This window comes from Vicugna pacos, chromosome 18 (genome assembly GCF_048564905.1).
Source record: "Vicugna pacos chromosome 18, VicPac4, whole genome shotgun sequence".
Taxonomy (NCBI): domain Eukaryota; kingdom Metazoa; phylum Chordata; class Mammalia; order Artiodactyla; family Camelidae; genus Vicugna; species Vicugna pacos.
The window spans coordinates 18,762,584-18,777,244 of NC_133004.1; the positions used below are offsets into that span (position 1 = coordinate 18,762,584).

A 14,661-nucleotide genomic window follows, 5' to 3' on the forward strand; every position below is an offset into this window, starting at 1 on the left:
AATTTTTATAGTCCTTATATACAGTAAGACACTTAGGGAAGTAGTGAGCTCCTGCCAAGGATTTCATTTCTTCCATATTTTTACTTAGTAGTTACATATTTAGTTATATTGAGATATAATTGACCTACAACACTATGTTAGTATAGTGATTTGATATTTCTATACACTACAAAATAATGACCACAATAAATTTAGTTACCATCTGTCATCATACAGTTATCACAATATCACTGTCTATATTCCCCATGGCTGTACGTTTCATCCCCATGACTTGTTTATTTTGTAACTGGAAGTTTGTGCCTCTTCATCTCCCTCACCTATTTCTCTCATCTCCTCACCCCTCTCCCCTCTGGCAACCACCAGTTTGTTCTCTGTATCTATGAGTCTGTTTCTGTTTTGTTATGTTTGCTCATTTGTTTTGTTTTTTAGATTCTACATCTGAGTGAAATCACAGGTACTTGTTTTTGTCTGCCTGACTTATTTCACCTAGCATAATTCCCTCTGGGTCCAACCGTGTTGTTGCAAATGGCAAGATTTCATTATCTTTTATGGCTGAGTAGTAATTTGTTGTATATATGTCCCATATCTTCTTTATCCTTTCATCTGTTGATGGGCACTTAGTCTGCTTCCATGTCTTAGCTGTTGTAAATAATGCTGCTGTACATTGGGATGCATATGCCTTTTTATGTTAGTGTTTTTGTTTTCCTTGAAAAATACCCAGAAGGCAATCACATCTCTTTTGAAGCATTTCCACACTGTTTTTCTCCTTACTGTAAATTGCACTGATTTACATTCCCACTAACAGCACACAAGGGTTCTCTTTTCTCTACATCCTCACCAGCACTTGTTATTTCTTGTCTGTTTGATGATAGCATTTGACAGGTGTGAGGTGCCATCTCATTATGGTTTTGATTTGCATTTCCCTGATGATTAGTGATGTCAAGCATCTTTTCATGCGCGTGTCGGCCATCTGTACATCTTTTGGAAAAGATCTGCTCAATTTTAAATTAGGTCACTTGTTCTTTGATGTTGAGTTGTGTGAATTCTTTGTATATTTTGGATAATAACCTCTTATCAGATATACTGTTTGCAAATGTCTTCTCCCATTCAGTAGGCTGCCTTTTGTTTTGTTGATCATTTCCTTTGTTGTGCAAAAACGTGTTCGTTTGATGTAGTCCAGTTTGTTTGTTTTTGCTTTTATTTTCCTTGCCTGAGGAGACATATATAAAAAAAATTGCTAAAACTGATGTCAAAGAGTATACAGTACATTGCAAAATGATTATAAATCAATAAAAAATGTTTAAAAAAAGAATATACTGCATAGGTATGCTTCTAAGTGTTTTATGGTTTCAGGTCCTACTTAAGTATAATTCATTTTGAGTTTATTTTTGTATATGGTGTGAGAAAGTAGTCCAATTTGATTCTTTTGCTTACAGCTGTCCAATTTTCCCAACACCACTTATTAAAAAGGCTGTCTTTCCCCATTATGTGTATTATTGCCTTCTTTGTCATGGGTTAATTGGCCATAAGTGCATGGGTCTATTTCTGGGCTCTCTATTCAGTTCCATTGATCTGTGTGTTTGTTTCTGTGCCAGTATCATACTGGTTTTAATTACTGTAGCTTTGAGTATAATCTGAAGTCAAGGCGCATGATTCCTCCAGCTTTGTTTTTCTTTCTCAAGATTGTTTTGGCTATTCAGGGTCTTCTGTGTTTCCATACAAATTTTAGAATTATTTCTTCTAGTTCTGTGAAAAATGCCATTGTAGTTTGATAGGGATTGCATTGAATCTGTAGGTTGCCTTGGGTAGTATAGTCATTTTAACAATATTAATTTTTCCAGTTCATGAGCATATTATATCTTTCCATCTGTTTGTGTCATCTTCAATTTCTTTTATCAATGTCTATATATTTCTGAACACAGGACTTTTTCCTCAGTTAGATTTATACTTATGTATTTTATTCTTTTTGATGCAATTATAAACAGCATTGTTTTCTTAACTTTTCTTTTAGAGCATTTGTTCTTAATGTATAGAAATGCAACAGATTTCTGTGTATTAATTTTGTATCCTGCAACTTTACTGAATTCACTTATTAGTTGTAATAAATTTTGGCAGCATCTTAGGGATTTTCTATATATAGTATCCTGTAATCTGGAAGCAGTGACAGTTTTATTTCCTCTTTTCCTATTTGGATTCCTTTTATTTATTTATTTATTTATTTATTTATTTGGTTTGATGGCTGTGGCTAAGACTTTCAGTATTATGTTGAATAAAAGTGGTGAGAGTGGGCATCCTTGTCTCGTTCCTGATCATAGAGGAAATGCTTTCAGGTTTTCACCATTGAGCATGTTAGCTGTGGTCTTGAATATATAGCCTTTATTATATTGAGGTATGTTCCCTCTATACTTACTTTGTTGAGAGGTAGTGTTTTTTTTTTTGTCATAACTGGTTCTTGAATATTGTCAAAAGCTTTTCCTGCATCTATTGAGATGACTATGTGATTTTTATTCTTCATTTTGTTAATATGGTGTATCACATTGATTAATTTGTAGATCATGAACCATCCTTGCATTCCTGGGATAAATCCCACTTAATCATGGAGTACAATCCTTTTAATGTATTGTAGAATTTGGTTTGCTAAGTTTGTTGGGGATTTTTTCCATCTATGTTCATCAGTGATACTGGCCTGTAATTTTCTCTTTTTTTAACTTTTTTTTTTTGAGTTACAGTCATTTTACAATGTTGTGTCAATTTCCAGTGTAGTAATTTTCTTTTTTGTGATATCGTTGTCTGGGTTTGGTACCATGGTGATGCTGGCCTCATAGAATGAGTCCAGAACCATCCTCTTAAATTCTTTGAAATAGTTTGAAAGGGATGGGTGTTGACTCTTCCTTAAATATGTGGTAGAATTCACTCATGAAGGTATCTGGTCCTAGACTTTTGCTTACATATACATACACATACACACAATTATTTAAGTTGATGATTTCTTAAGTTCAAGTGCATTCTAACAACTCCGCATTTTTACTCCTAACATTTAATGTTTTTGAAATCTTTCTGTTTCATTCCCTTAACTATTTATCATGGAAATGGATAATTTTACTACTTCTGTCTTTTAACCTTCCTACTAGCTTTATAAGTGGTCTTTATAAATGATCTATTACCTTTTTTGTATTTTTGCCTTTACCAAAGAAGTTTTTCCTTTCATAATTTTCATATTTCTAGTTGTGATCCTTTCTTTTCTTCTTTGATAAACCCCTTTAACATTTCTTGTAAAACTGATTTAGTGGTGCTGAAATCTTTTAGATTTTGCTTGTCTATAAGACTCTATATCTCTGCTTCAAATGATAGCCTTGCTGGGTAGAGTATTTTTGGTAGTAGCTTTTTTACTTTCATTATTTTAAATATATGGTGCCACTCTCTCCTGGCTTGCAGAGTTTCCACTGAAAAATCAGCTGATGGTTTTATGGGAGGTCCCATCTATGAAACTGGATACTTTTCTCTCGCTGCTTTTGAGATTTTCTCTTTATCTTCAATTTTTGCCATATTAACTACAGTGTGTCTTGGTGTGGGTAGACCTATTTAGGTTTGTGTGGTTTGAGAGTCTCTGGGCTTTCTGTTTCCTTTCCCAAGTCAGGGAAGTTTCCAGCTATTATTTCTTTAAAAAAAATCCTCTTACTCTTTCTCTCTTTTCTTCTGGGATCCCTATAATGTGAATAATAATACACTTGATGTTGTCCCAGAGAACTCTAAAGCTGTCCTCATTTTTTTTTAATTCTTTTTTCTGTTCAGTCTGGGTGATATCCACTACTCTGTCTTCCAGCTCACCAATCCATTCCTCTGTGTCATCTAATCTACTGTTGATTCCTTCTACTGTATTTTTTTTCAGTTACTGTATTCTTCAGCTCTCTTTGGTTCTTCTGCATATTTTCTAAGTCTGTGTTAAACTTCTCACTCTGTTCATCCCTATTTCTCTTGAGTTCATTGAGCATCTTTATGATCATTACCTTGAACTCTTTATTGGGCAGACTGCTTATCTCCAATTGCTTAGTTCTTCTGGGGTTTTATCTTGTCCCTTTATTTGGAACATATTCCTCCATCATGTCATTTTGCCTAATTCTCTTTTTTTATTTCTATGTATTAGGTAGGTTGGTTACATTTCCCAATTTTGATGGAGTGGCCTTATATCAGAGATGTCCTGTGTGTCCCAGCAATGCACTCCCCTCTGATCACCAGAGCTATATGCTCTAGGGTTGCCCCCTGCATGAGCTGTGTGGGCCCTTCTGTTGTGGGGGGCCAACTACTGTGGGTGTGTTGGTAGGTGGGGTGGCCCCAGATCAGGTTGGCTGCCAGGCCCTGCCTCACATGGAGGCTGCTGCCCACTGGTGGGTGGGGCTGGGGCCTGGGGCAGCTGGCTGTGTGTGGCTGTGGGGGCCAGGGGATTGCTGCGAAAATTCTTGTATAAGTTTTGGTGTGGATGTATGTTTTCAAAAGGTTGGATGTATACACCTAGGAGTGGAATTGCTTGGCCATACACTAACAATATTTAATATACTGAGGAACCACCAAACTGTTTTCCACAATGGCTGCTGTATTTTACATTCCCAGCAGCCATGTATGAGGGTTCCACCTTCTCCACATTCTCGTCAGCTCTTGTTCTTTTGCTTTTTAAATTATTGTCATGGCTATCCTACTGGATGTGAAGTGGTACCTTATCGGGGTTTTGATTTGCATTTCTGAATGAGTAAGGAAGCTGGGCGTCTTTTCATATGCTATTCATAGACTTCTTTGGGGGTAAAGTTTATTCAAGTTCTTTGTCCACTTTTTAATGGGATTGTTTGTATTTTTGCTGCTGAGTGATAAGGGTTATCTCTATGTTCTGGACACAGTTCTTTACCAGACAGACGGTTTGCAAATATTCTCTCCCAGTCTCTGGGTTGCCTTTTCATCACTGACACATTTTAATCTGATCCAATCAAGCCTTTAGCTCTGACATCTAGTGTACAGGAAACACATGGATAAAGTAACTAGCTAAATAACACTTCAGGGAAACCACCGGAGCAATCCAAAATGTGGACCATTCTTCAAGTCAGCTGGTCTGGACTGTTCAGAGTCATAGGTATGGGGAAAATGTGGCTCTGGGGTGGAGAGCTTCTGGAATAGGAGAATAAAGAGACAATTGAATGCTACGTGTGAACCTGTCAGATCCCAATTTGAACAAATTGACCAACTTTGGGGGATGAATAAGAAATTTTGAAGCAAAGGAAAGTTGTTAGTTCACTTAGATTGGCAACAGATTCGTGGCCATTTATGCTCGGAGACCCATGCTGAGGTACACGTAGAGACAAGTTGCATGATGCCACCTCACCCTTCCATGGTGTTCGGACTAAAAATAAAGCACATTTAGATATATCCCTGTACATACTGACAAAGCAAACATAGTGAGCATTAACGATTGCAGGATCCAAGTGGCAGGACCACCAGCAATCACAATACTATTCTTGAACTATGAGATCAGACCTCAAGCGTTGCTCCGCTCACCCTCATTCACTCCGCCCCAGTCATTGGCCTCCTGTTCTCACTTGAACGATGGAAGCATGGCCCCTCTCAGGGCCTCTGTCCTTGCTGTCCCCTCCACTTGCCACTCACACTCCTCCCCAAACATCTCATGGTTTATTCTCCTAGTTCCTTCAAATACTTGCTCAAATTTACCATCCCAGTGACATCTTCCCCCACTGCCTTATCTAAAAGTGAAATCCCTCTCAGCTCCACCCACAGTGCTTCCCTGCATTTTCCTTTCCGATGTCAATGCCCTCCAGCCAGAGATTCCTGTAGTCAGAATTGAGTCTGTTAACTCACCGTCACAGAGAAGACCACCCACCACGGGGGACCGTGGGTGTCTGAGTTAGAGGGCTGAGGCTGGACTCAAAGAAGCAGGGCTTCACTCTGGACAAGAGGAGGGAGTAATCCTATCATTGAGTATGTTAACTCTTATCCAGAAGATGAGAGGTGCTATGATTGGCAGAGAAGCAGCCATTATTCACATCAGCCAGGATTAGGGATGTCTGGTTGTGCCTGCAGTAAGAACGATTCCTGTTTCCTCTAATTGAACAGGGTTCTCCTTTGTCTGCAGCACCACAGTCATAGGCGGCAGGATTTACCTTCATGCTCCACAGGAGACAGGCTCCACAGAAGGAGCCCGGCAGGGGTGGCCCTTCTCCTTCTCCAAGTGTGTTTGCTGACTGCACTCACTCTGTGCTGCATGGCTTCCTCAGTAGAGAGCAGACGTTCCCACAGGCCCCTGCGGGGTCCCCAGCTGTTAGAGCTGGCCTGGCCCCAGGCAGGTGGTCACACATCATCCATGAAGTTTGAAAGCCTGCCCGAGGCGACCCCTGCCACTCACCTGCCTTTAGAGTCTGGTCGGGGCTGCACAGACTCAGTCCCAGGGGAGACACCCAACGTGGGCCCCCTTCTCCAGGGGTGACTCTGACCAGAGGGAGTGCTGCCCAAGAGTGTGTGGCGGGATGTGGGCCCATGTGCCTGGCAGTTTCCCCCGGGGGCAGAAGGGGAGGCAGGAGAAGCCTGGGTCCCCAGAGACGCTCTCCGAAGGCCCTGGCCCTGCTGCCAGTGGGCTTGGTGACGATGGCCGGCCTCTCCTCCCTCTAGGCCTCAGATTCCCCATGTCCCAGGTAACCCCAAGAACCTTTCAGGTTCCAAAGAATCGGCACCTGTTTGTGCTGGTGAGTCTGAATGGCCAGGTGCACCATCAGCTCCATGGAGATGGGAGCCAGCCTCCTCGTCCACCATCGGGCAGGTAATGACCAGCAATCCTGGGCTCCCGGCCCTGAGCTCGGCATCCAGGAGGCAGGGCAGGTAGGACCCCTAGTTCAGGGAGAAGGTGGTCGTTACACTCCAAGGGGCTGAAGCACAAGGACCACCGATTCACTCAGCAGGTACTCTAGGGGAGCTGGCCCTGGGCTCCTGGCTGTTTGAGATGCTTGCAATGGACCAGTGAACAAAACAAAAATTCCCTGCGCTCCTGAGCTTGCATTCTAGTGAATAAAAAACACAAACACTTTTCTGTGGAAAAAAGGAAAGTACAGTAGATGGGAGATTAGACAGACAGGGGTGAGGGGTGGTGAGATTTTTTTATGGATCAGGAATGGTTTTATATTTCGGATCTTCGGATTTTTTAATTGAATTATAGTTGATATACAATGTTGTGTTAGTTTCTGGTGTACAGCATACTGATTCCGTTATACATATACTTGTATATATTCTTTTTCATTGTGAATATAGTTTCATTGAATATAGTTCCCTGTGCTACACAGTAGGACTTTGTTGTTTCTCTATTTCGTATACAGTAGTGAGTCTGAAAATCCTGAACTCCCAATTTATTCCTCCTGCTCCCCTTCCCTGCTGGTAACCATAAATTTGTTTTCTATGCCTATGAGTCTTTTTCTATCTTGTAAATAAGTTGATTTGTGTCATTTTAAATGGGGGGGGTCAGTGTGGATCTAGTGACAGTGATGTTTGAGGGAGTGACAATATTGGGGAGCCCCTTCAGAGGGGAGGTCCCAGGTGGATGGAGGAGGACAGAGGGTGGAGGCAGAGCTGGGGGGCACAGGGAGCTTTCCCTCACTGAGAACCAAAAGCCATGGAGGGGAGAGTGGAGGGTCCAGGTGGACTGTGGTCGCTGGCCTGAGCCTTCAGAAGGGAGAATGGTGCTGCCATCACTGGAGGCAGGGGAGGGGCAAGAGTAGGGAAGTGAGGCTGAAATACTCCCTGGGTAGGAGCCTGGGTCAGGGAGACACTGTCAGAAGTGTCCAGGGCACTGGCGGAGGTTAGTGCAGCCCGGTGGACTGAGGGCAGACAGAGAGAGAGCATGGGGACTGAGCCAGGACATCCCACATTAAAAGCAGTGACCTCAGCACAGGTTGGTGGGGTCAGGACACAAGCCTTACTCTCCAGGAGAAGAAAGAAAGAGAGGAAGACAGTTGGGGGAGAGGCTGAGAGGCTGCTTGGGTCGGGCTTGCGGGTGGAGAAGGAGGCTCACCGGAGGCCCCAGAGCACAGAAGGAGGGGGGCTACCTGCCCCCCGCCCCCCAGAACTCAGGAATAGTCCTTATCTTCTGCCCTCAGGCCCTCCCTGGGCTCATCCAGCCCCTCTTACATCACAGCCCCCTGCCCCTGCCTGAACCTCTGGGGGCTGGAGTCCCTCATCTGTTCTAACCCAGGCTGGTTTACTGGTCCTGGATCTCCACATGCTACTCCCTTCCACAGTTCATTCCACCCCTCCACACACCTGGAACCTCCATCCTGGCCGGGGGACCCCCCTGGGGAGGAATTTCCAAGGTGGGGGTCAGTCTCCTCTGGTGCCATCTCCTCCCCAACCTGGAGGCTGAACTGGACATGGAAACTGTTTCTGCTGGACCTCAGACATCCTCACAGTGACCACGGCAGCACCCAGGCTTGAAGGGCACCCACAGTGAGACTCAGGAACCTGCTTTGCAGGTCACAAGTCTAGGTTTCGGATTTACCTTCCCCTGCAGGCGGTGGGCTCAGGTTCTCTATCAAGCAGACGTGACAAGCACACACTTGCTGAGTGAGAGATCGATGGCGAAGTGAAGAAAAATCATTTCACGAAGCTGCATTTTCAAGGTGGCTCAGCTAAAGAAAGAGAACCCAGACATGTCAGTGATGACTCAGGCAAAAGTGGTGATTTTTCTCTCCTCCACAGAGTCTGTGTTCTTCCTCGAAAGGTCTAAAAGGAGTGTATACTGTTTGTGTGTACAGAGAGTCTCTGAGGATGAGATGCTAACTGGTCCCCACTGCAGCCGGAGGGGAGAAACCCACAGTGCCCTGAGGGCTCTCGGACATAGTTTGGGTTGTTTCATGAACATGGTAATCTACTGGAGTGTCCCTGGAAGTGGGGAGGCGGTGAGAAGGGAACTTTCATTTTTTACGCTATGCTTTTGCCAGGATAGCTATTATAATTGATGGGTTTAATTTGTAAGTGTTAAATAACGTTCATTGAAATACATTCACAAAGTGTGTTAAATAAAATGTAGAAAGAAAAGCTCGAGTGTATGAAAATAGTGTATGTAAATAGTGTGTGTGTTTGGAGATTGATGGTGTGTGTATACATAAAACCAAATTACACACAACACTGTAAACTGACGACACTTCAATAAAAAAGAATGCAAAAATTTATAGAAGTACGTTCTGAGTTCAGTTATCTGTAAAAGGAACAAACAGATTCTAATCATCATGCAGGAAAATGCTCAGCCTCAACAGCCAACAGAAGCAGGTGCCCCTACACGTATTCCCACAGACAGAGAGGAGTCCCAGTGCTGCATGTCGGCCAGGCGGTGTGGAACCTGGACCACGCTGTGAACACTGGCTCCGTCCAGGAACAGAGCTGTCGATGGAGGCCAGCCTCTTTCTCTGAGCACCTCTGGGTGCTTCCTCTGCGCAGCTGGCAGGTGGATGGGGGTACGTGACCAGAGGAGTCACCCCACGGGACCAAGGCCTGGGCTCTCATATTGGTCTGCGAACTCTTGGCTCAGAAACAGAGACCAGGGCAGGGCCCAAGGCAACCCGCAGCTCAGCTCCCACCTCATGGAACTGAATGGTCACAGCAGAGTGTGCTCAGCATGGAAGCCCAATGAAAACACAGGCAAAAACCAATCAGAGTTACAGTAACCCCCATCACTTATGGATCATTGTCATTACCAGTTTGGTACTGTTCTATCTATCCCTTCCTTCTATTTAAAAAAACATTATTGGAGGGAGGTTATAGCTCAAGTGGTAGGGTGAATGTTTAGCATGCTTGAAGTTCTGGGTTCAATATCCAGTACTTTCTCTAAAAATAAATAAATGAATAAATCTAGGTACCTCCCCTCTCAAAAAAAGTAAAATAAAATTTTTAAAATAAATAAATAAAAACATTATCATGGAGGGGGTAATAGCTCAATAGTAGAGTGCATGCTTAGCATGCATGAGGTCCTGGGTTCAATCCCCAGTACCTCCACTAAAAAGTAAAAATAAAATAGGATAAACAAAAATAAAAAACATTGTCACGTAATGTGTCCTGTTTTTTCCCTTCTTATTAAAAAATCCTGTATTTTGAAAAAGATGTGAGGAATGTTGATCATAATTAAAACATTTTAATCAGGCTATAATCTGTTGAACTTAAAAATACATAAAACGGACCCCTTGCAAGAACACATACTAACTAAAAGGAATACATCAAGCACACTAGAATGGTCACCTTGCGGGAGGAGGAGGGAATAAGCCAAGACGGTAAAGTATACAAATACATAAAGCAGAAGAGGTCTGCAAAGGGTGTGATGAGAATGTGACAAGTAGGACTGAGGTCTCCTGAGACCCCAGGCTTTGCGTGAAGAGGCCAGCCTCCTCCCCCCGGGTACCCACCAGGCTACTGGGGGACTTGACTTATGGGTGGTGGAGAACCTCAGACCGAACTTTATCTGGGTGAGGAGAGGGCTACACAGCAGAGGTGTGAGAGGATCTGAAGCCATTGTGGGCTCACACCCTGTGACACCTGGCCTCGGTGTCCCTCTATGGGCCTCAGTTTTTTCATCAGGTGGCAATACTGCAGCTTAAAGTAAGAAACAGAGAGTGCTTCTGTGACGGCCTGATGCCTTCCAGGTCATCCTTCTATCGCAAGGCCAGGGAGGCCGGGGGATAATCATTACAGAGTCCAGTCTCTGGGCTAGCCTGATACATGGACCCTTGACCCAGGCCTGGGCCCCTATCTCCCTGCAACATGGGCTCTGGCTGTGGCTCTGCAGGGGAGGCCCGAGTGATAGCCCCTCACCCCACCAGGCCCACCAGGCCTGACTGCCCATTGTCACTGCATCTGATAAGAGGCCCCACCACCCAAACCCCCTCCCCTCTCCCAGAGATGACCACAGCCTGGCCCTCACCCTGGCTCCAGGTATATAAGGGGACCCTGGGGGCCGAGCACCATGGAGGCCAGTTCTGAGCACACCTAGCTCTAGGTCAGCCGCCACCATGTCTCTGACCAAGGCTGAGAGGACCATCGTTGTGTCCATGTGGGGCAAGATCGCCACACAGGCGGACGTCATCGGCATGGAGGCCCTGGAAAGGTGAGTGCCAGCTGGGCTGGATGTAGCCGGGCAGGTGACTGTGGGCCAGAGAGGAGAGGACAGTAAGGACAGCGGTCAGTGAGGAGGGGACAGGGAGGTGCGGTCAGTGGTGAGGACAGGGGATGGTGGCCGGTGAGCAGGAAGAGGAGGTGAACTCGGAGGGGAGATGACTGTAGGGCTGTGTCTCTCCAGGCCCAGCACCCAGGTCTCCACAAACACCTGTTGAATGAATGAATGAGTGAGTGAGTGAGTGAGTGAGTGAAGGGGTGAAGAAGGAAGGAACGTGGGAACGATGGGGCGGTGAGGGTGAGTGAGATAGTACCAGGGCCATACTGGAGCCTGGGGCAACAGGAAAAGTCAGCAGTACTCATCCTGCCTTTACCTGAACTTTGCATATTTCGGTCTACGTGGGTTTTTGCATTAATACTGATGTTTTAATACACTGTGTGAAAATACCACGTGTCCAGAACGCTGGGTCGGCGCCTGGACTGTCGCGTCCTGGGGCAGCGTCGTCCCGACCTCGCCTCACCCCCGCCGCCCCCCCGCAGGCTCTTCTCCAGCTTCCCGCAGACCAAGACCTACTTCCCGCACTTCGACCTGCATCCAGGCTCCGCGCAGCTGCGCGCGCACGGCTCCAAGGTGCTGGCCGCCTTGGGCGACGCAGTCAAGAGCATCGACAACGTGGCGGGCGCTCTGTCCAAGCTCAGCGAGCTGCACGCCTACGTCTTGCGCGTGGACCCGGTCAACTTCAAGGTGGGCGCGGGGCTGGGGTCCTGGTGGGGCCCGGCGAGGCGGGGCGGGGTCTGGGCGGAAGGCGCCCGGGGCCCGCGCGCTGAGCCTCCCTCCCTTTCCGCCCCAGCTCCTGTCCCACTGCCTGCTGGTCACCGTGGCCTCCCACTTCCCCGCTGACTTCACGGCCGACGCCCACGCCGCCTGGGACAAGTTCCTGTCCACCGTGTCCCGCGTTCTGACAGAGAAGTACCGCTGAGGGCTGAGCGCAGCCGCTGGATCCCCAGGACGGGCTTCGACTCCTCCCCTTCCTTTGAACCCTACAATTCCAACCGGGACTCCCCAATAAATGGATGAGGATAGAGTGAGCTGGGTCCTGCGTTCTCAGTGTTGGGGCAAAGATCAGAGAATGTGAGGGTCGGAATGGGGGCTTGGCAGGAACGCGGCCGATCCTAATGTCACCCCTGGCCTGGAGGCCACTCTAACGGTGCTTTGGGGCTGTCCTTGGTCGTGCGGACTCCAGCGTCGCAGCCGGTGGGAGCAGATCAGCCCCAGGTCTGCCCATGCCGTTTTCTCTAGTCAGACCTGCGTTTGGGCCTCTCTCCTGCCTTCCAAATCGCGCAAAGTTTGTTGTTTCGCTCAGCGTGTTGGATATGTGTCGGGACTCAGGGGACTTCTGAAAGCCTGTTTTTATGGCTTACGCGCGGTCCGTAGGGACCACTGATGCTTCCTGGCCCCTCGGGAAAAGGAGGTTCCCTGCCCCGGACTCTTTCTCCCAATTCCTCCATCAGCGGAGGAATAACTCCTAGCGGAGCAGTAACTGCCCTCAGAAGAATAATTGCAACTTTCCCTAAAATCTGCAGCAAAGGTCCCCACATATGGTGTGATTCAGTGCCAGTGACCCAGGGAACCCAGAAACTGTGGCCTTCGCGGAGGTGGGGACCTGGACTGGCCATGTTTCCCCATGCAGTCCCAGGGTCTCCATTCCTGCCGCGCTCCCGCAGATAAGGGCGGGCGGGGCGCTGGGAGGGGGGAGTTGCTATAAGGAGGCTGGGACGGCGGGCGCGGCCCCCAGAACACGTCACGCCAGCGCCATGCTCAGCGCCCAAGAGCGCGCCCATATCGCACAGGTCTGGGACCTGATCGCCGGCCACGAGGCGCCCTTCGGGGCGGAGCTGCTGCTCAGGTGGGTTGGGGCGGGGTCTCCAGGATCTCTGCGAGGCGGAGACTGGAGTGTTGGGTTTGGTGGCGTGGGGAGCGTTTGACCCGGGTTTCCTGGGGTCTGGGCTGTGCTGGCGTGCAAGGGCCACCCTCCCCACTCACCTCCTGCTCCCGTAGGCTCTTCGCAGTGTACCCCAACACTAAGACCTACTTCAAGCACCTGGGCGACTGCCCCGACGAGGTGCTGCTGCTGAACCACGGACAACGCATGCTCGAGGCGGTGGGCGTGGCCGTGCGGCACGTGGACAACCTGCGCGCCGCCCTGAGCCCGCTCGCCGACCTGCACGCACACGTGCTGCGCGTGGACCCCACCAACTTCCCGGTGAGCCAGCCCAGGACATGGCAGGCTTCGCACAGGCAGCCGAGGCGGGGAGGCATTCGGGGAGGAATGGGTGGGGACAGACCCCTTCTCACCCACCTCTTCCCCCTCAGCTGCTGATCCAGTGTTTCCAGGTGGTGCTGGCTTCCCACCTCCAGGACGAGTTCACTGTGGAGATGCAGGCCGCGTGGGATAAATTCCTGACTGGCATAGCCGTGGTGCTGACGGAGAAGTACCGCTGAGTTCAGTGCCCCGCGGGCCTAGGTCTGAGGACATCAATAAACAGGCCTCAAAACGCTGGACCTTGCAAGTGTGTGGTCTTTGGGGAGCAGGCAGTCATTGTTGCTGGGCAGAGAAGCTCTGGCTCCCCAGGGGAGCCTCTCAGAGTTGTAGGGCTCGAATCGTAGGGATCAACCCTGAACCTTCGCTGACAAGAGAAGTGGGGGGTGCCCAGGAGCAGGGCCCTGGGCATTCTCCAAACCCTGAATGAGGACAGTTCCTGGGCTGACATTCTGGGGTCTAGATAGGATGTGGACACCCAAAGGCTTGAACAGAGCAGTTGCTCTCCTGGGGCAGGGGAACCTGCTGGGGTAGAGTGGGTGCTCGATGTGGGCAGGGTCTTCGGCTGCAACTCGCATCCGGCCCCCCGAGCGGTGCCACACCATCCCCGCAAAGCACCTCTGCGTTCACACGTTTGTGCATCTCCCTCTGTCCCTACCTCCTGGGAGCTGCAAGTGTCAGTTTTCGACTCTTTAACACAGACGCCCCCATGTGAAGTTCCTGGCCTGAGGTCAAACAGACTTCATGGCCCAGGGCTCCTCAGACCCTACCTCTCTTCTTTTCCCATTTTCTCCCCTACCTGCAAAGGTCAATCTGCAGTAGCTTTGCTCTGTGCCAAGTTTAGCCCCTTCCTCTGGATCTCCTGGGGCAGGGAGTTGGGGTAGGAAGGAGGCCCTCTAACGCCACAATCAAGCAGACAGATGAGATTTCCAACCCGATTCACATCAACGTGCTGAGTGATACTAGGCATGTCCCTAAGCGATCTAAGCCTAAAGCATCCCACAGGAAGAAAAAAAAAAAACCCAACTTCACTGGGTCTTTGAAATAACTTGAGATCATAATGCAGGGTTGGTGCTCCGCAGGCCCATGGCCACCCAACCCCCACCCCAGCCCTGCTGCTGCATCTCAGTCTCTGTGGTTTGCTGGCTAAGGCACACCTTACCTCACTCCACCTCGCCCACCCCCATCAATCTCCCCA

The 14,661-nt window shown here is 48.0% G+C and overlaps 2 protein-coding genes and 1 long non-coding RNA gene across 4 annotated transcripts; 2 read left to right on the top strand and 1 right to left on the bottom strand.

The window, feature by feature from the left end:
• Positions 1-6,760: 6,760 nt before the first annotated feature.
• On the bottom strand, positions 6,761-13,275 carry LOC140686920 (uncharacterized). Of its 2 annotated transcripts, none has more exons than XR_012060927.1 (3): positions 13,187-13,275; positions 8,540-8,669; positions 6,761-6,882 (listed from the first exon to the last, which is right to left on the bottom strand). It is a non-coding gene; the product is annotated as an uncharacterized lncRNA (long non-coding RNA). The 2 variants fall into 2 exon arrangements; XR_012060926.1 differs by lacking the exon at positions 13,187-13,275 and adding an exon at positions 11,717-11,846.
• LOC102529226 (hemoglobin subunit zeta) lies at positions 11,040-12,819 on the top strand. Its single transcript, XM_072942059.1, has 3 exons — positions 11,040-11,134; positions 11,683-11,887; positions 11,994-12,819. Exons 1-3 carry the CDS (start codon positions 11,040-11,042, stop codon positions 12,120-12,122), a joined length of 429 nt encoding a protein of 142 aa, XP_072798160.1. The 3' UTR covers positions 12,123-12,819.
• On the top strand, positions 12,910-13,705 carry HBM (hemoglobin subunit mu). Its single transcript, XM_006204220.4, has 3 exons — positions 12,910-13,049; positions 13,202-13,406; positions 13,517-13,705. The coding sequence occupies exons 1-3, from the start codon at positions 12,958-12,960 to the stop codon at positions 13,643-13,645; spliced, it is 426 nt and encodes a 141-aa protein (XP_006204282.2). The 5' UTR covers positions 12,910-12,957; the 3' UTR covers positions 13,646-13,705.
• Positions 13,706-14,661: the final 956 nt, after the last annotated feature.